The 21975-nt window shown below is 43.5% G+C and overlaps 1 protein-coding gene across 20 annotated transcripts in view; it reads left to right on the top strand.

Moving 5' to 3' along the window:
• Nucleotides 1–21975, top strand: part of epha7 (eph receptor A7) — a 58192-nt gene that overhangs the window by 7947 nt on the left and 28270 nt on the right. For all 20 annotated transcript variants that reach the window (XR_014532529.1, XR_014532530.1, XR_014532531.1 and 17 more), the window contains exons 4-5: nt 8383–8538; nt 16548–16883. Coding sequence is in view for 16 of the 20 variants with exons in the window: in XM_083535697.1 (XP_083391823.1) it covers nt 8383–8538; nt 16548–16883 (492 nt within the window). In the remaining 4 variants the exon portion in view is untranslated. The remainder of the gene's footprint in view (nt 1–8382; nt 8539–16547; nt 16884–21975) is intronic.

The raw sequence follows: 21975 nt of genomic DNA, 5'->3' as shown, positions 1-21975 counted from the left end.
TACATATGCTAGTTATAATAATATACCCAATGTGGCTAAGCAGCTCAGGAGGTACTATTTAATATAAAAACACCTCCTTGCTAACATCATTCACTAAAATAGAAACGTGATTAGCGTCTCCTTCTGTGGTCGTGAGCGCAGTATAACAAAATAGCAGAATATTTTCAAAATATAACACTCCTGCTCCACTAACGTTAGAAGCTAGCTAGGAAAGCGCTAAAAAAGAATAGAAGAACAGGAATCCAAACAAATGATCTCTGAACATTTATTCACTAATTAAGTCAAGCTAGCACAATGTCTCACACCCACAGCTTGGGCCATTTTATAGCACAGTATTATATTATATTACATTACCACATAATAATGCTATCATACTCGCTAGCTAATTATCAAATATTTAATATCTGATCACTTCCTGCTGATAAATATTATTAACCAGATTAAAATAATGCCACATTTATGACTTAGATTTTAGAGGTTTAGACGTAGCAGCCAAAGTTCATATCTTGTCTGTAGCTATGTATCCTGTATGTAGTGTATTAGATAGATAGATAGATAGATAGATAGATAGATAGATAGATAGATAGATAGATAGATAGATAGATAGATAGATAGATAGATAGATAGATAGATAGATAGATAGCAGTATCCCCAAATATATTATAATATAATATTATAATAGCTTCTGTGGTATATTTAAAATAAAACAATAATAGTACTGCACTCGTATACAGTGCACTGTGTGTATATAAATCAGATTGTTTATTTTGTAATGGTTTTCTAATTCTAAGTGAACAAACTCAATCCTTACATTTGCTTGTTAAACGCACACTGTGCACTCGCTAACGGACTCTTTCTCTTCCTGCAACACGACACGGCGCAAACGAAAACCCTTCTAGTGTTTCGGATCCAGCAAACTATCGCTAACATAGCGCATATCACGTGTCGGCCCCAGCATCCAAAATGCGCTGCAATTCAATATTATACAGAAAGTTCAAAGTTCATTTACTTCAGAGCCTTTTGACTTCTAACTCGTGTCTCTTTCACACACGCCTCTGATGATGAAATAAAACCAGACATTCTTTTCCTGTTGTGTCTGCAGGAAGTTACAGCTCTGCCTCTGCCATGTTAATCTGTATTCTACGTGACTCTCAGGACACGCCTCCGTCTCTGTAGTGTTGTGATACGTCGTGTTCACGTAGCAGCGGCGGTGCTGAGAGAACGCCCTCGAGATACGGTTTAGCAACGAGAAATCAATTTACAAAGAAAATATTATTTACTAATTATTGGTTAGTTTTTAAATAATAAAAGTGTCAAACATTTACTAATAATTATATAGAAATAAACTGAGCTCATTATATTATTATTATTATTATTATTATTATTATTATTATTATTATTATTATGTTTTATTTATATATATATATATATATATATATATATATATATATATATATATATATATATATATATATATATATATATATATCATAATAATAATAATTATAATATAATAATATATATTAAATATATAATAAATATAATAAATGTATATTATTATTATTATTATTATTATGTTATATATATATATATATATAATCCAATTCGACGGATGGAAGTACACAGATGCACATTTTTAATATTCATATGGAAACACACACACACACACACACACACACACACACACACACACACACACACACACACACACACACACACACACACACACACACACACACACACTGATAAAGTAGATCTTAATGTCAGCTATGAGGGAAGGCGAGCGTCGGGTTGCGTCTCTGTGCCACAATGATGAACGATCCTGAACAGCGTTTGTTTTATGATACTGGTGCATTAGTGTTTATGCAATCGATATTTACTTTCAGATGGCTTTTAGTGAACTCGCGCTGTTACGATTTATTCCCTTCATTATATTAAAGGTGTTTACTGCGTGTTTAAATTATCCTCCACGTCCGAGTGCATGCTTAAGCGCTCACATTTATTTATTTATTTATTTATTTATTTATTTATTTATTTATTTATTTATTTATTTCCCCCTCCCGTTGGAAATAGATTTCTGTGTTTTCTTGTTTTCTATTAGGACCCGAAAAGAAGCTTTGAAGCCGTCATTATAGAAGCAGGATTAACAAAAACATCACAGGAACCGACAAAAAATAAAAAGGAAGATTGTTTGTGTGAATGCAGATGATTCAATTATATTTATTTACACGTCAGGAAAAAAGTGAGAGGTTTTTATTGTTCAGGAAAGAAATCTTACTCATTACTGAACGTTTTCCCATTTGTGTGTGTGTGTGTGTGTGTGTGTGTGTGTGTGTGTGTGTGTGTGTGTGTGTGTGTGTGAATGGAAAAGTGAGTCATGGTGTGTGTGTGTGTGTGTGTGTGTGTGTGTGTGTGCCACCAGTAATGATGGTCTGCCACTATTCTTTTGCTTAGTCACCTCTGTTACAGCTGTCCCACAAGCTGTGTGTGTGTGTGTGTGTGTGTGTGTGTGTGTGTGTGTGTGTGTGTGTGTGTGTGTGTGTGTGTGTGTGTGTGTGTGTGCTGCATGGTCTTGAAGCCGATTAGTTCGCCTCATGTCTCTTGTATATGCTGAATAACTGACAACCTTTTTCTCATCTTTCTCTCTTTCTTTCTTTCTTTCTTTCTTTCTTTCTTTCTTTCCTTCTTTCTTTCTTTCTTTCTTTCTTTTTTTTCCTTTTTTTGTTTTCATCCTTTTGTTTTTGTATTTGAGAAAAAGTTTGGATAACAAATTAAATTCGAGGTTGGAGCTTAACGGTTAGAACATTAGACTTTGGATACAAAGGTTGTGAGTTCAAATCGCAGCCACACCAATCTGCAATTAATGGGCCCCTGAGCATGGCCCCTGACATCATAGCATCTGAATAAGAAGATACCAGAAACCATGTCCTCTCAGTGTTCTCCACTCAGCACCGGAGATCTTCATTTCTCAAACACATGCTGTGAAGTCCACGTTCAGTGTAATACGTGTCATAATTTGTCCCAAGCAACATCTGGCGGCCGTAGCGGAGCAACCCAGATGTGTCCGTAACATTAGCTTTCCAATGCGGTTGTTTTCAAGTTTCCTAATCGAATCTCCTTCCTCTGTAGCTGAAACTTGAATAATAAGGACGTGGTTAGAGGATTAATTTTTTGGCAGCCGGAGACAGAACGCGTCTCGCCAACAAAAACCCCGGCCTCGGGAACCAACCTCGGCTGATGTTCATGAAAACCCCGTGTTCCATCATGAGATAAAGAGGTCGCTGATGGAGAGCAGTCATGTAAAATGTCTCGTAAGGTTTAATACACCTTTAATACACAGGTGCGAGCAGGATCTCAGCAGGATCTCAGCCTGCTGATGATTCTTTCTTTCTGACTCCAAAGAACCTACAGGATCATATCCAGCAGATCCCACACCTCTCTGTATCTTAGGGTTTCTACATGCAGCCTGCATCTTCTCAGTGTCCTTCCTCTTCATACTGTAAGAGAATGCTAATCTTCTCATAGTTTCTCAGGCAGAAAGCTCCTTATCTGCCCCTCATCTGAGGTAGGAGCTGTGAATGAGAGGTTTGTGTTCCTGAAGGTTCTCTCATCGCTAAACGTGGGCGTTCCTGCCGTATTCGCCCGAACACGATCCGTCTTTTAACCACTTAATCCTTCATCTTGGCAATGTTCACCCGTCTTTTTTTCATTTTCTACTTTACACCCAAAGCTCCTTCTCTCCAAGGTCATGACGGAGGTGTGTGGAACAGGGCATTCGAAACACGAAACTGGATCTCGCATGTTCTTTTATGGTACCTCACGTCCTGTATCAGACTTTCAGACTCGCACAGAGCTCATTTCCTGGAGAGGCCAGATTCCAGGGTCTGGAGTTTTCATGGAGGTTGATGAGTTGGTTAGTGGTGGAAGGTGCTGAGCTTTTTTTTCAGTCATCTCATCTCATCTCATTCAGGTTCTTAATCTTATCTCACACAGGTTCTTCAACTGATATCATACAGGTTAATTATCTCATCTCATACTGGTTCCTTTACACCCTCCCCCCAAAAAAGGGGTGTGTAAAGTTTTGCATGAAGGACCTGGCTGAATTTCTCCTCTAAAGGAACTTTCTCAGGAACGTCCTTCTATCACACTGATTCCTTCACAGTACTGGAGACTGGATAAACTTTATTGAAGAAATATTGTAGTGAAAGCTAACGACTGAAGGAGTCCTGGGTAATAAATATTTCAACTTGATACTAAACAAATACAGAGCAGGCAGTGAGGGAAAAGCAGAGCAGTCCAGAGCAGAGATTACGATAACAGAGTCGGTGTTTCTGCAGCGTCGTGGCTGAAATGCAGCTGTTTCAGACTCGCTGAAATCACCAGTCACATTTCTTTACCTTCTCGTCTGCAGCTCGTTCCTCTCGTTCCTCTCGTTCTTTATCTCTCGTATTCTCAGCTGTTCCTGGCTTTTTAAATGCACCAGGATGGCTGGCTGAATGTCAAATTAGTGACCTCGACCTGACATGAACGTCCTGTAGGGAAATCGCCATCAGAGGTCCGTCTGCTTCCTGCAGCCGTCCAGAGACTGTATTTGATTTGTCCTCTTTTTTCCCTCACAAAGTGGCGAATCAATCATACAAATGAGCTCCTGATGGACCGACTTTGATGTGCAGACTCGCCAGAGATTAGGACGAGCTCAATAGCGGCTTCTTAGAGAGGAATTAAACACTTCCAGTTGGGCTGATGGTAGATTAAAGTCGTGGTACAGAGCGAAGGAGGATAAACATCTCTTAAATTATGTTCAGGAAAGAGAAAAAAAAGAAAAACACACACTGTGGTGTAACGATGGTGAGGCCTCGTGAGAAAAATGCTCTGTCAATCATCAGAACATCACCTGATGGGACAAGTGCAGACCGTCAATCACGATAAATTAATCACAGGAATTACCATCTAGTATGGACACGAAGTCAGACATCAATCTGTCATAGATTCCAACTTCACCTGAAGGCCTCATCCATCCCATGGTCATTTCTTTATGTTCTTTATAACTGTGAGTCTAAAAGTAGAAAACACTGTTTTGTCTCAATGCTTTCAAAGCTCAGTGAGACATTTTCATTAACGTAAAATGTTCCTCATTTGATCTGTCATGGCCAGATCCATCAGATCCGTTGGCAGATCCATCAGATAGTTGGCCAGATTAATTAGATCATGTCCAAATCCATCAGCTCCATGGCCAGATCCATTAGCTCCATAGTCAAGTCCATCAGATCCATGCCCAGATCTATCAAATCCATGGTATGATTCATATGATCCATCAGATCTGAGGCCAAATCCTTCAGGTCCAGACTCAAGCAATGGCGAGGTGCCTCCACCCAAGGGCTAAAGCACTACAAGGAATATGACAGACCTGCTTCTTTTTTCTCCCATATATATACTAGGATAATTTAAAGCTTTTCCTGTAGGAACTCTGAGAAGTTCATCCTGGAGGTGTGTTCTTTAAAAAAAATAAAAAATCGTAGCATCAGGACCGAGCAGGCGCTAGAATCCAATCTACTTCAGTTATTATCCTCATGTTATATTAGTTAAAGGTGCCTCCATGTTCCTCGTTCTGAAGTTGTTGCACGTCATGTTCTGGAGCAGATTTTGCCTCATCGTGTCATCGAGCGCTAATAATTCCATCATCGCGCTCAAAAAACTCGTTCTTTCCCCTGCAAGGATAAATAAATAGTCCCTGAGAAGATGTGCTGAACGATCGTTCGTCTTCCAACAGTGTTAGCATGACAATGGTATGTTTTATATGTAGTGGTGCCAGGAGTCGTTAGCCTCGAGCCGGCGCATTGGCAGGCCCCCAGACGCGCAACCTAGAAACGTCAAAACGATTGCGCAAAGCTCCTGTTTTCAGACCTCGCATCGATTTCCAGCTTTAAAGTGCCACCAACAAACACACTCGATTTGCTCGGACATAAAAATACTCCACCCATGCTGCAGCGCCCTCGTCAGGACCTCGGGCATCAGACCAGCAGCAGGGTAACAGCCCTCCTGTTTCGCTAATCTTAGCATGTTAGGAAGGAAGCTAAAGACCTCGACACCCAGCAATGTTAGAATGCCCATCCCAGCCTCACAGCCATGATACAGTAAGCACTGAGCACTGTTTAAGGGCCTCGTTCAAGGGCCCAAGCCTCTGACCTTCTAATCGGTAACCCAGAACCTTCACTACTGAGCTCCCACTTCCCCCTATAAAGAAGAGTCTTGAATCTTCTTAATATCCTTCATGCACAGGTTTCGACACGTAAACGCTAAACTTCAAACGGAGAGCAGTCTTGTGTTTCCATTTTCATCTCTTCACCCAGACGCTCTCCCTCGCGCTCCAGACGCTCTCCCTCACGCTCCAGACGCTAAGTCACCAGATCAGACGGGAATGTAATTCTTAATGGCTCCGTCTTATAAAAATGGAATTATCATTACCCCAATAATCCTTTTTCTATTCAATTACACGAGCCTAAAAGCCTCGAAAGCTCTAATGACCGGCGTACACTTCCCGCTTCCAGATCCCTAAGCTGGAGATCCTGCTTTCAATTACCAGGTTAGAAACACCCGAGATAAAAATCGCATCTTCTCATCCTCGTCTCCTCCAGCGGCCCGGAGAGCCGTCTTTATTTCCTCTCGCTCCTCGCCAGGCTCTCGCTCTGAGCTAAATAGGCAGTGACAGCGCTTTCATGTAGCTAAAATGAGTATACTTTGCTCCTCAGAACCTCCCTGTTTCCACCACTGAGGTGTTAAACAGGAGAAACCGACCGACCGGCCGACCGACCGACCGACGAGGCCTCTTACCTCTGCTTCCATTTTAGACTTGACGGAGCAGAGCTTTTTTACGCTATGAAAAGATTTTCGACTCTGTTCTTCTTCCATGCTGAACAGCAGAAATCATTAAGGTGTGCAAATCTCCATTAGGGTAATGAAGCCATGTTTTAGAGGGGTCAGGCTGTCTTTAGACCCAAACAGCTGGTGTGTGTGTGTGTGTGTGTGTGTGTGTGTGTGTGTGTGTGTGTGTGTGTGTGTGTAAAGAAAAAAGCGCTTTATTTGATTTGAGTTATTAACCTGAAGTTCCCCTGAAACGTGGTGTTGCGGCGAGAGCGCACGTCTGCATCACACGAGTGCGTTTCTGTATAATTATTGACCATGATGTCACTGAAAATGATAGAACTCCATGCTGCAGATTACAGTGTTGGAAGAAACTTGTGTATATTATTTACAGGAGTAAAACACAACGCTGTGCAATCCAGGATTTTACTCCTGAACACTTATTCCAGAAACTTTCTTTCGTTCTTGTTTCATTTCACACGTTTAATTCAGTGGACATCGTCTCAAAGCATCTTTACGGAGACAAAGAGGTTCTAACGTTGTTTAAAAGAATGTACACGTTTAGTGTTTATACGTTTCTCCCTAATGAGAATGTGGAGGAGGAAAAACTCCCAGAGACTTCATGAGGAAGAAACCTTGAGAGGAACCAGACTCATCTTTAACACCTCATAACCATTTATTACAGTTCCATGAATCCGTGAATCTGTGAATCAGTGAATCTCTTTTTTTTTCTTCCTGACGCCTCGAGCGATTCGGCCGTAATTTCAGCTTCATCTGTGATGAGCTTCTGCAGGACCTCCTTTTATTTTAGCTTCTGTTAAAGGTGAAAAGCTGAAATAATCCTGTTACATTTCCTATTTTCTACACTATAACCTTGTCTTTGTTTTTCTTTTACTCCACTTACAGGACACGTCTGTCTGTCTGTCTGTCTGTCTGTCTGTCTGTCTGTCTGTATCTGTCTGTCTGTCTGTCTGTCTGTCTGTGTCTGTCTGTCTGTCTGTCTGTGTCTGTCTGTCTGTCTGTCTGTCTGTCTGTCTGTCTGTCTGTCTGTCTGTCTGTGTCTGTCTGTCTGTCTGTCTGTCTGTCTGTCTGTGTCTGTCTGTCTGTCTGTCTGTCTGTGTCTGTCTGTCTGTCTGTCTGTCTGTCTCTCTGTCTCTCTGTACATCTTTCTCTCTCTCTTTTTCTCTGTGTTAAGTGAACGAGGGATATTTAAAAACAAACTAACAGAGAATTAATATGATCAGTCCTGAGTAATGTCTGCTTTACTTCCTGTGTGTGTGTGTGTGTGTGTGTGTGTGTGTGAAGCAGTATTTCTCATCATGCCAGAGGGCCACATTGATTCAAACACCATTAAAATGTGAACACAAGTTCAGATCTGTTCTTCTCTGCCCTTGTTTTCATATGAACTCGACTGTAAAAGAGGTTATAACTCTTTCTCTCTCTCTCTCTCTCTCTCTCTCTCTCTCTCTCTCTCTCTCTCTCTCTCTCTCTCGCTCTCCCTCCCCCCCCCCTCTCTCTCAGCCTGTGGTCGTGGCTTCTTCAAGTCCTCGTCGCAGGACCTGCAGTGTTCGCGATGTCCTGCTCACAGCTATAACGACAGAGAAGGCTCGTGGAGGTGTGAATGTGAGGATGGATATTATCGTGCTCCTTCAGATCATCCCTCCATCGCCTGCACAAGTGAGTCCACTCACCTAAACCAGGGGTCACCACATTCTCCCACTAAGAGAAACACACCAAATGTTAGCTCATGGAAGTGAAATTCTATTTTGGATGTGAAGGCCACGCCGAGGCGCTGATCAACATTCACACCAGCTTCATTTCGCTGAACTTTGACCCTGTAGACACTCTGGTGTGTGAGTTGTGGAGAATGAAAGTAATGGAGATGATGTGTGTGTGGTGGGATTTTGTGGTAAATTTCTGCTCGGATTTTCTGGCTGGAGCTGACTTCTCAGGTTCTGTTTTCTCCATGATGAGCAGAAACGTTGTTTACTTTCCATTAATGTTTTTTTTGTTTGAATTTGGAAACAAATATCTGAGAGGATTATTGATTATATTGATATTCATGATGGTTCTGTTGTGTTTTAACATCAACCAGATATTAATTTGCTCATATACACGATTTAACCTGCTGATTTATAGACTGAAAGATGCACACGTTAGTGAAAATCCCCAAAACTGCTGATTTGTGAGGTTTTATTTACTATTAAACACATTATACAATACAGGATCATGTCTCAAAGTAGAAAAAACATGAATTACTCACAACGATTACAGTAAATCATGCTGCATAAATTAAAAGCAGAGATTCAGATCAGACTGTGATGTAATGCAGCTCTCAGTCTCACACAGCAGCCATATTTTTATTCAACATCAACAAAATGTTTGAATTTATTTGAGCTCCTTTTGGACTGAAAATGAGGCCAGCGGTGATAAAAAGTGGCTCCCAGGCAGCAGATGCGGGTCGGAGAGTGTTGATTATGATGGAGATATGATGGAGATATGATGGAGATATGATGGAGAAATGATGGAGATGTTACAACTTTATCATAACTTGAATATGTGATCAGTGTGGGGAAGAAGTTTCCTGTGATTTGTTTATAATTGAGTCATTTAGTAAAAAGGGAACGCGATCGCTGGGCCGCGAGTTGAGGGCGGAGCGAACGCTGCTACGTTGTTACCGCGTGAAAAACTATTTTGTCGTAACGCTATGGTGATCGTAAGAGCGATAGTCAAACAAACGTAATCTGGGGAACATCTGTATAAAATAAGAGGGTATTCTTTTCTTTCACTCGTTTACAGCGAGCGCGTGGGGAACGTTACCGCTCTCGGTACAGACTTTAGTTTCTTCTTATTTCTAGTCTTATCCCCCCCCCCCCCCCCAACACACACACACACACACACACACACACACACACACACATCCCCACCCCCCTTCTGGTAGCTAATGAACAGAGGACCAATTTGCTGTTTCCCGTCAAATTAGATTGCAATTACTGTCAGCAGTGGAAACGACAGGTCCTGGACGCTCGTCTCTCTCTCTTTCTCTATCCCCCTTTATCTCTCTCTGTCTCTCCCCCTTTCTTTCTCTCTCTCTCTCTCTCTCGATCTCTCCCCCTCTCATCCTCTCCTTTCCCTTTCGCCACTTTAATTTGTTCCAGCGAGTGCCGCAATTACGCTCCAGCCATTGATGACTTGTTTACACAGACGAGGCGAAGGAGAGACGGAGGCAGGGAGGAGAGAAGGGAGCGTGGGTTGAATCGAGGGTGCTGCTGGTTTCCTAATCCACTACACGCACGTTTATTTATGAAGAAACCCCCCACACTCACACACACTCATACACACCACACACTCATACACACACACACACACACAACACACACACACACACACACACACACTCGTACACACCACACACACACTCATACACACCACACACACACTCATACACACCACACACACACACACACACACTCGTACACACCACACACACACTCATACACACCACACACACACTCATACACACCACACACACACTCATACACACCACACACACTCATACACACCACACACACACTCATACACACCACACACACACTCATACACACCACACACACACACTCATACACACCACACACACTCATACACACCACACACACACTCATACACACCACACACACACTCATACACACCACACACACACACTCATACACACCACACACACACTCATACACACCACACACACTCATACACACCACACACACACTCATACACACCACACACACACTCATACACACCACACCTTTCTCTTAGATTTGTTTCCTTCCCTATAAACCCGGAAAGTGGGAATAAATCCGAAAGAGAGTCTTGCGTCTCACGTCTTGCGTCTCACGTCTCGCATTTCACGTCTTGCGTCTCACGTCAGGCTTCGCCGCCGATATGGAGCTAATCAGATTTAGCCTTGTAAAAGCAGCCGAGAGGAGTTTGGAGTCGCGCCTCATTGGCCAGGAGAATTTTTAGTGAGATGCTCAGTGTTTGAACGTTGTTCCTCCCTTATTCCCGTGAAAAGGGTCACAGGGTTGAGCAGATCTTCCTGAGAACCTGCACAGAATAGCGCATGATCGCTCGCATCCTTCTGTCTGATCTTTTCTCTGTTCTTTTTTTTTTTCCCTCTGAAACACGCGCCGGGAAACCTTTTCAGCCCACGCCAATGCTTCGTTTGCGACTGAAACAAAAGACAGGAACACGCTGTTTGCGTTTTGCTCTAATGGCTACCTGCTATACCTAATCAGGAAACAGCGGGAAAGTTCTCTCTCTGTTTTCCTCTCGCTCTGTTTTTCTCTCGCTCTGTTTTTCACTCGCTCTCGATCGCAGTTTCTGAGTTTGGCTGGAAAGTGTTCGACAGAATGCAATACAGAGGAGGAGAACGAGTCGTTCTTCCCCCGAGCTCAATCCGCCTGAGCCCAGTTCCTCACACTGCTTTATTGCATGAAATTTTTAACGTCCACTGCACGTTGTCACGTGAAGACAGGATTTCAGAACGCAATCGCTCAGCTTTAAACGCAGCTGCGCAGACCGGCCGGCTTCCAAAATCAACTCGCATGGCGTCAGACTCGTTTTCTTTTATTTTAACGCCAGAGTTACAGCGCCACTCTTCAAAAAAAGTCTTATCTTAATTATCTGTGGATTAAGTAAACGTAGGCTACGGATGAAGATCTTCTTTTGGGGATTTGGAGCCGGTGGTAATTGGAGGCCAATTTACATTCGCTGAACAAACATGCGGACGGACAGCTTTTAAAAAAAGAAAAAAAGAGAGAGAGAGAGAGAGAGAGAGAGAGAGAGAGAGAGAGAGAGAGAGAGAGAAAAGAAAGGAGTGGGCTTAAACCTTTAGGAAGCCGGGGCGCTGAACAAACACAACACCAGATTTCACACGGTAGGGTTTAGGGAGAAGTGCAATAAAAAAGCAGAGAATTAAAGGGAGAGGCATCGTGACTGTCCAGATGGGAGAAGACTAAGCGAATGGAGGATGAACCTCATCAGAAGATATGTTCTGGGGTTGTGTATGTTGGCGTTGCACCACTGGACACATCTTCCCTGTATTCTCAGCCGGTGCCGTGACCCGGTGAAATAAATATCAGGCGTGTTCTGCTCTCAATGAAGCTTTTATTGATGGATTTCAGAGATGATATCAATCATGCATCTGGAACAGAGAAGCTGGAGATGTTGTGTCCATGTGTTGGCTCTTGGACGTGCGATAATCGAGGGTTATGCATTACCGTTTCTATAGTAACATCATTTCCAAGGACTTGCATAGGAACCATTTATTAGGAAGGAGTCTCCAGTTTCAGCATGTTTGTAACAACGTAACATTTTTCTTCTGTTTTAAGCTCCGCCTTCTCTCTTTTCATTGGTGTTGCAAATTGGATTCTTTTCTGATTAATATACAACATTGGTGTTTTGAGCAAATTTTTTTAAATAAATGTGAGAGAGAAACGTACACAGAGAAAAAAAACCCTGAATTATTTTCAGCACAGAGACTTCACTCAGCATCGTCAGCGGCGCTCGTACAGAAACTCGTCTCCGGATTAAGCGCGCTTAATTATTGCCTCGACTTCTAATAGGAGGCACAGCTCTGAGCTGATAAGAACTGCATTCCAGAGTTAAGCCCTAAGTCTAGTCACAACACACACACACACACACACACACACACACACACACACACACACACACACACACTAAATCAGTGGATGACCTCATTAACATGCTGTCACTGGAAATCTCTATAAGTCTGACTCGCTTTTATGGTCCTGTATATTATTTTATTTTATTTTTAATTCTTGAGTAACTGTTTATTTTTTTATTCCAAAATACGCTACAAATAATCTCCGTCTTTCAGACAAGCTCAGAATTGTTTCAGGGTAGAAATGCCGTAGGCGAAGGTGGAAGTGTAGTGGTTAAGATGTTGGAGGTCAGAAGTTCAAATCCCACCACTCGTACGCTGCCACTGCCGGGCCCCTAAATAAGGCCCTTAATTGCTCAGTTGGATAATTGGGAGTCGCTCTGATTAAAAACATTTGCCAAATGTAAATTAAGTGACGTGGCTTTGTACAAGAACAAGCCTGAACTTTTGATACCACGGTACTAACAAATCCTTCATACTCATTAGTCAGAAGGCTCCGTCAGCTCCACCTTTATCATCTAACCTTAGTAATGGATCAGGAGGGTTGATATTGTGAAGCATTCCATGAGGAGATTGTGTTGGAATGTAGTTTTTCCACCCTGAGAAGGTATTCAGAGTGAGAGGTTTTATTGGGTGAAATGTTTATAGTTGCTCTCATATAAGCAGCTGATGTTCTACATCAATAAAAATAACTGTAAATGGATAAAAAGTACATTTGCTTCATAAATATTAAACAGCAATCCAATAACTGTGGTATTAGAGTAATACAACACTGAGGTGTTATTGGAAAGATCTGAAGCGTTCTGTGGTAGAAATTTCCAAACCCTTGCTAGTCGTGATACCTGGAAATGGAAGTTCGCTCCTCCACAGTGCTCAGGCTGAGGAGTGGAGATCATAGGCGTGTGTATGCGATGGAGAAACCAGACTCTGAATCATCATTCAAAAACAGGAAAACAGGAAGTGGCTCCGTTGCCTCGCAGTCACACACATTACGAGTCCATCATATACGGATATATTTTAACATCTCTAAATCTCTCACACACACACACACACACACACACACACACGGATCTAGGCGAGGGTGTTTAACTCCATCTCCACGCTATTGAGGCGAGATGCTGAAGTGGCACTCGAGGAAGTCGGCGAGTTGCTCCTTGTTTATTGCTGGATAATCAGTCCCTTGATCTTTGCCACTCGAAAGTCAAAAGCGACGGCTGTGATCACGGAGCCGTAACTGCTATCATCACATGTAGCCATGGAAATGCAGAACACATCCCAGGAGGTGAAGTGTGTTTGTGTGCAAGTGGGCGTCGGCTTCTTTTTCTGATCGAGCATCAAGTAGGAGGTGAAAACAAGACTGAAAAGAGATAGAGGGAGAGAAAGAGGGAGAGTAGAACGAGTGTGATGGCAAAGCGTGAAATCTAAAAGAATCCTGTTCTCGATGTCTGTGTGTAGTGTGTGTTTCTAATCAAACAGTGTTCAGACTTCAGCAGTGAGACAGTGAACTGGATCTTCATCTTCAGGAAGAGGGGGAAGTAGGAGCAGAATCTGGAGAGAAGTGTGTGTGTGTGTGTGTGTGTGTGTGTGTGTGTGTGTGTGTGTGTGTGTGTGCGGAAGTGAGATCATGTGGATTTTTGTCTGATGATCATCACGCACGATGTACTGAATGGTTTCAGCGTTTTCGGGGGTTGAGCTCGTGCTGCTCGAAACACCTTGAACGACTGCGTCACTGTATGTCAAACGTACGTCACGTCAGACATCTCTGTGTTAGATTTGCTCAGATTCACGTAAAATCTTTGTCTAACTCGCTGTCCGATAAAGGTCGGTGCTCCCTGTGACTGTGCGGCTGTATAGAGTTGGGTTATGGGAGAAAGGAGAAGACATGATGCAGCAAAGCCGATGCTGGGAAAAATTGAGAGTGGAAGAAGGAGACAGGAGGAAATAGAGAGAGTGACAGAAAGAGACGAGTACACACACACACACACACACACACACACACACACACACACACACACACACACACACACACAAACCTCCTCTGTTCACCTGCCACAGGTGGCCCTTTCATATCATCTGATCATGCATTTTCCCTCCTCCTCCTCCTCCTCCTCCTCTGATGAATATTGTAGCACGTGTGTGTGTGTGTGTGTGTGTGTGTGTGTGTGGTTGTGTGTGTGTGTGTGTGTGTGTGTGTGTGTGTGTGTGTGTGTGTCATTATCCCTAATGAGAGGCACATTTTAAGTGTCATATTATTCGTCCCCACTGTTTGGAAGGCTGCTTTTTGCCCTCATGCATATGGATGTTGCGTCTTGAAAGCAGCTTCACAAAACATCATGAAAAAACACAAACTATAAAGCGGAGGCTTTTTATTCCCAGGCGAAGTCGTGGAAATGGTGCGAGCGGCGTTTCTGTGACAGGGTCGAGGGGGCTCAGGGTCCGGGCTGGGCTCAGGTGGAGTTCATGGGGTTTTGAAGGATGAAGGGGTGACGTGAGAGTTTTGTCGGCGGGAATCGTGTGCTGTCACGGCGGCCGTAAATAGATTTAAGGTTCGACTCGTAAATTTCAGCCTGACTGTGGAGGGGGTGAAGGTTTACTGCTGCTTCCCGGGACGCGTGTTATCCTTTTATTCGGCTAATGAATTAGGAAAGGAATATGATGACCACACTAGCAAGTGCTTCATCCGATCCAAAGCTCCTGCTGTAGCTGACGTCTGGGACGATTTGGATTTGAATGTATTGTTTAAATTGTACGTTTTGAGAAGCGAAACACCGGCAGACTCCAACTTCTGACTCCTGTTTCCTCGTGGTGTGAATCTTCACCGGTTTCACAATTTGATTACGATAATCATGTCAATGATTCGATTTAATTCGATATCATGCATCGCGTCTTCTATTCCAAATAATACTGCACATTGGCTACATTTTTTATGCATATGCAGGTGCATTTATAATTAATAACCATTAGTAAATATTAAAATGGAAATCGTCTCCTTGTGCAGTAATACTGAGCTCCAGCGTTCTTCTGAAAAGTGTTCTGGAAGTCTTCCTTCAAAGCGTGTCAAACCCTTCTGCCATTCACGCTGGATCTCTGCACTGGTGGGTGTGGAAGTGAGCTTGTGTGAATTGTTCTCTGAGGGTCATCGAAGGTCTTCCTGATCTCACGTCATGTTCCAGCGATGTTCTTCTCGAAAAACCTCGATCATCGCAGCGTGTGTTGTAAAGTTTGTGCTTAACAGTTTGTTCATAAACTACAAAATATGCCCAGATCTTGAACTTTAACATTTTGGGTGCATTACTGCGTCGATGCAGAATCGTCAGTGTCGTGATGCATCGCAGAAATGATTCATTTCTCTACTTCCTGTCTCATAGCTCATTATTGAGTTCCTCCAGCTGCCTCGTCTCCTCCTGGTCCACGCTGACCTTGGTCGCTCTCGAGTGTGTCTCCCCTGCATTGTGGAACGTCTCGCAGTATCTGGGTTACACTCTAATTGTGTGTCAGCACTTTGCCTGCGGGACCGGATTCCACACGTCCCCATGACACATTAATACAGCAGGCCAGAGGAGAGAATAATCCAGTGAGTGCGCCGAGTGTCACTCTTCCATCACGTGGTTACGTAACTCGGCTTTCTTCTCGCTTTTTTCTCATCCTGACCTCGCTCAGATCCTGGCATATGAATTTCACAAGATGTCGGTCACCTTCTGTGTGCTTACAGAGCTCGTCTCTCTTCTTCTCTTCATCACACAGCCTGGTGCACATCATCTGCCAGCTCTCAGCATCTTACTACACTATCTTTAGGCCACTTTTTAGTTTTAAATGGTTCCTGTGGCTTACGATTGGTGCAAAAAGGAACTAATGGTACTTGAGTATTTGGGGTTGAGGCTTTGGTGGTATGGGGTTTGTGTCATTTGCAGGTTCCTACACCATAAAAAACTTTTCTCAGTCCAGTTCAGTGTTATAACCTCTCTTTCATTGCTCACATGTATTCTTTTCTCCCCTTCTGTCTCTCCAGGACCTCCATCAGCTCCTCAGAACCTGGTCTACAACATCAACCAGACCACGGTGACCTTGGAGTGGAACCCTCCGGCCGACTCAGGGGGCCGCAACGATATCACCTACCGGATCGTATGCAGGAGGTGCAGCTGGGAACCGGAGGAGTGTGTGCCATGTGGAGGGAACGTGGCGTACATGCCGCAGCAGAGCGGCCTCACGGAAACCTACATCACCATCAGCGATCTTCTGCCTCATGCCAACTACACCTTTGAGGTGGAAGCCGTGAACGGAGTCTCGGACATGAGTCGGACACAGAGGCTCTTCGCCGCCGTCAGCATCGCCACCAGTCAGGCTGGTAAGAAGTTTCACTCGTACGAAATGCTCTTGGTGTTTGCGGAGAGGAACGCGGTGCTGAACGTATCTCCAAGAGGAATTGTTTTAGCAGTAGGAGTGTATTAAATTAATCTTGAGGATCATCAGAAATAGTTTTTGGTCCATGGAAGTAGGTGCTTTAGAGGAGCGTTTGTTTGTTGCATTGTTAGTTTGCACTGCAAGTCTTCTGCTTTCTCTGATCTTCACCAGCGTAATTTCAGACGGGTGTGTTTACCTTGCGGCCGCGCCGTATTTACCTCAGCAGGACTAATTTCTTAAAACCATTTGACTGCTGCGTTCCTGGAGTTTGTAATTTGCGGTCGGAGTCGCTCGGGCGCCGTCGGGAACAGATGACGATACACGACCCCGGTCACGTGACGATCCCGTCACGTCTCTTTATCGCGTCTGGATCGGGGCACATGTGGCGGGCCGGCGTGTTCCTCAGCTGTTCTTCCTGCTGAAGAAGCGCTTATTATCCTGACGGATGGAGTTAGCACTGCGCTGGCGTTTTGCTCACATCCAAGGCGAAGCAGGTCTCCTTATTATTTTTTTTTCCGTCCCATTTCCCCGGAGAGAAACGAGCGGTCGCCGTGCGCTCACATCCGAGGAACGTTACGCTAGATCTCTTCTCTCTAATAGATATTTTTTAAGGATCATGCAAACAAGATTTTTCTTTCATGCCCAACCACCCATGAAATATAATTTGCCATCAAGTGCACACTGACTGAGCTCATTAAAGAGGGTTAGCCGAGTTAGATAGCCTCAGTGTTTTACTGTAAGTACAGCACAAAGATCTCACACACACACACACACACACACACACACACACACACACACACACACACATGGCGGAGAGGAAGGCCACATCATTTATAAGATCATTTCTCACACGTGGAGATACGTGTTTTTTATGTAGGCGATAGAGGAGCAGGATCTCAGAACTCGGATATGATTTTATAGCTGCATTTATCTGCTCCGGGATGAAGAAGGTGCGGAAGGATGGAGGGATGGAGCAGAGACGGAGCGAGTGATGATGAATGTTCAGTGACAGGAACCGTGACAGAGATGCACAGCGGAGCAGGAGACTGCAAGGGCATCCAGAGAGAGAGAGAGAGAGAGAGAGAGAGAGAGAGAGAGAGAGAGAGAGAGAGAGAGAGAGAGAGAGAGAGAGAGAGAGAGAGAGAGAGAGAGAGAGAGAGAGAGAGAGAGAGAGGAGAGAGAGAGAGAGAGAGAGAGAGAGAGAGAGAGAGAGAGAGAGAGAGAGACCTCCACTTCACTCCAGCCAAACCTTCTGTAAAGCTGCCTGGCTTTCTGACAAAACACAATTACTGCAGCGAACCTCAGCAATATGCCGTAATTAGTTAGAGTGCAGTTGAAGAAACCTGATCCCTGAAGCCATGTTGATTCTTCTGGATCTCTTTTGCAACCTTCACCTGCGTATCTGCTCAGGTCCAGAAGTCCGAGTTCGTTTTCTAGAGAACAAGATCCAGGCTTTCTTCTGGAGCACTAGAACAATCTCAAGCAATCACGTGAATCGTGCTCCTGAGGTCCCTGTAATCACAGGAACCTGATTGTGATTATATAGGAGGCAAACGTTCACACTCGAGAAGGAACCTGTATGCTAATCCGGCTAGTGTTCACCTGTGAGTTGACTAGCCACCTAGCTATTTGGGACAGCAGGATATCAGCAGTTAGCATTGTGATTTGTCTCCTCATGATAATTATATTGTTTCTAATGTATTTTTAGGATGTTCAGGGAAAAACGGTATTTGATGCTTGAAGGCTGTTGATGGTGGTGTAGACTGCTGGAGTCAATCTTTTGCACAGAACCTGAACACTAAACTAGCAAAATTACTAAATTAATACAAACGAGCAAATCTGTTGATTTCAGATGAGGTTCCTGCTAGTGTTTCCCTGGGATGGAGAAGCTCGCTGGTTTGCTAGTTCTCCAGGACAGCGGGATTTAGAGTCAGCATCATCCTTGGCGTCGATATTTGATATCTGCTGGAATAAAGGTTCTCAATGTGGGCCGTAAACACAATGCGCTCTGTGTTTGGCGATGGAATGATTGAAGCTCGTCTGGTCGACCTCAATTCACCGCTCAGCCGAGCCTCACTATCATGATCTCACCTCCGGCCGTGTGGAGAAGGTCAGGGTGGAGCTGAGTTCTCCATCACCATACACCAGACCAGAACATAACAAGAAACATAATAACCAGTGACTCTGGGTATTTCTGATGACTCTGCTTAGTGAAATGGAGATGAAGATGGGATGATAGAAAAGAGAGAGAGAGAGAGAGAGAGAGAGAGAGAGAGGAAATGTGTGAGTGTATTGTAATCAGTAGAACAAGTGTTAGTGTGCAGACAGAGATGCATATAAAGGGGAACTCACACCTCCCTTTAATTACCCCGTGTTACCTTCTCAATCAGGAATGAGTGAGAGAGCGACAGAGGAAGCGATTGAGTAATAGAGAGAGAGAGAGAGAGAGAGAAAGAGAAAGCACTCCACATATTGTTGCTCAGAAACCTAATTACTTCCCAGTTCTCTTTTAAAAGGGTTGAAATAGCTGCTGTTTTTCAAACCTGTGAGTTCATTATCACGTTGTCGTCTTTTTTTCCCTTCATTCTGCTCCTTTTTTCTTGTCTTCCATCACATTTTCTCACCTGAACGAGACTGTGGATCTGATTTGCACTCGTTGTCTTTTTGGCAGAGCAACTTACGACAGCAGGTGAATTAAAGGGCCTTGCTCAGGGGCCCATGAGTGGCAGCTTGGTGTGGTTGGGATCCAATGCCTTAACCACTGAACTCCCACCATTCCATCATTCACAATCCCACCATTCCATCCATCCGAGGCTTGAAATCTGGCATTTTCTCTGACTGGTTTTCTGGACCCGTCATTCTCGTGCCCTCTCCCTCCACCTCGCCCGAGCCTATTTTCTCTCGGCCACTCCATCGACAGGCTATCGCTTCAGCGCCGATCTCGCTGGATACCTCCGAGACGGCTCGCACTTTTTCAGCGGGAACAACGGAGCCATTGATCGATCCCTTTAAAGTCCTAATCTGTGGAAGGGCCGTTAAAAAAGAATGGCCTGATTGATTCGCTGGGATTCCCAGTTGGCCCGGTGTGGGTTTCTGGTTAAGCGGATCCCACAAGCCTCTTTTGTAGCGCTTGTAAGGAGTTTTAAGTTACCTGGCAGCCCTTTCTTCCACCCGAGCACTCTCGCTTACGCTACCTTTCTCTCCTTTCCTCGACTTCTCCTCCTCCATTAGGTAACGTGATAGGACATGACCCGGCGTCTGCGCTCCAGCAGCTGTGGCTAAATCGCCGGTGGTCTCCGTGGCCGGTTCGCCACTTAACCCCCGGCTCCCGTCCCGTCACCTGATCCTCGGGCGATGAATAATTTTCATGGAAGCTGCACTTTAATTAACTTTAATTACTGCTACTATTTAAGTGGCATCGCGGCAGCCGTGGCGCACTCATTAATCTCTCGATCCCGTTGCAGGGTTTTTTTTTTTTTTATTGCCCCACCAGCTCCCCAACCTCGTATTCCCCAGAATGCTCTCTGCTCGGGCGTCCGTTCGTCTTTCACTGCTCTCGTCTAAAAGCGTTATAAAAAGGGCTTTTGATAAATAAAAGAAAATGGAAAAAGAAGAAGAAAAGTTTCTGGACCGGATTCTGCATTGAACACGTCTGTATGTGGTCGAGACATGAGGAAAGACAGAAAGGAAAAGGGAAGAAAGGAGGAGGAAACCCACAGGCAGGGAGGAGTGAGGGAGAGGACACGACTTTTATTTAGTTACAGACTCGCACTTTTCTACCAAACGTTACTGTGTACAGATAACAGCACCCCCCCCCCCCCCCCACACACACACACACACACACACACACACACACCCCCGTCCCCCGCACACTGGTTTATTCCAAATGTAATCAGGTTTTAGTTCTGATTCAGGTTTTACACGTTAAAACTCGCTGATTTCAATTTATTTATTACTAAAGGGTTTTTTGTTGTTGGTAATTTTATTGAAGCAAATTTAATAAGAAAATAAAATTCTAACCAATCCTGAGATCCAGTTTGGCTCTGGTTGTCATGACGATGTATTTGAGTGTGGGGGTATTTGGGAGGAGTTTGGGGGGGTTTTCTTTCAATACGTTTTTGGGAACCCATGATAGAATGTTGAACATTTCTCAGCATAGACAAAAGAATAACACACACACACACACACACACACACACACACACACACACACACACACACACACACACACACACATGCAGTGTAAAAGTGATGTCTCCAGGTTAAAAATACGTAATATATAATTTATAAATATATAATATAAAATAAATAGATATTATTAGCATTAAAATAGTTTTTTTTGTTATAGTTGTTTTTTATTATAATTTAAAATAAGGCAATAAATTATAGACATAAATATGAATTAAATTAAACACAATTCCCGGGATGAGGTTACGGAACGTTATTCATTTAATATTCTATTTTATTTTATTTGATATATTATGATATTGTATTTATTGTAAATGTATTATAACATATTATTATTATTATTATATTATTATATGTATTCTTTCTTTATTTGTTTTGTGGATAACATTATTATCAATAACTAAAAAAAAACTAGTAAAACACACACACACACACACACACACACACACACACACACACACACACACACACACACCTGCCATGCACTATAGAGTGTGTGTAAAGTTTGAACAGATTTTTTTGGAGTGACCTGAATGGCTGACAGCCACATGACCACATGGCCTGAGTTTAAATTAGGTCTACATGCCTTCTGCTAACACACACACACACACACACACACACACACACACACACACACACACCACACACACACACTGAGGGACTTCTGTGTAGATGGAATTGAATGACTTCTGTTCAAACACCAGCACCAGTGTGAAACCTCATTAGTGATCATTTAATACCTCACTCTCTCATCTCTCACACACACACACACACACACACACACACACACACACACACACACACACACACATACACACACACACACTAAAGTTTATACACACACTGATA

The sequence above is a fragment of the Silurus aristotelis genome, assembly GCF_946808225.1.
Source record: "Silurus aristotelis genome assembly, chromosome: 29".
Taxonomy (NCBI): Eukaryota; Metazoa; Chordata; class Actinopteri; order Siluriformes; family Siluridae; genus Silurus; species Silurus aristotelis.
The sequence above is the reverse complement of the archived record's forward strand: the minus strand, read 5'-3'. Positions and strand labels throughout refer to the sequence as shown.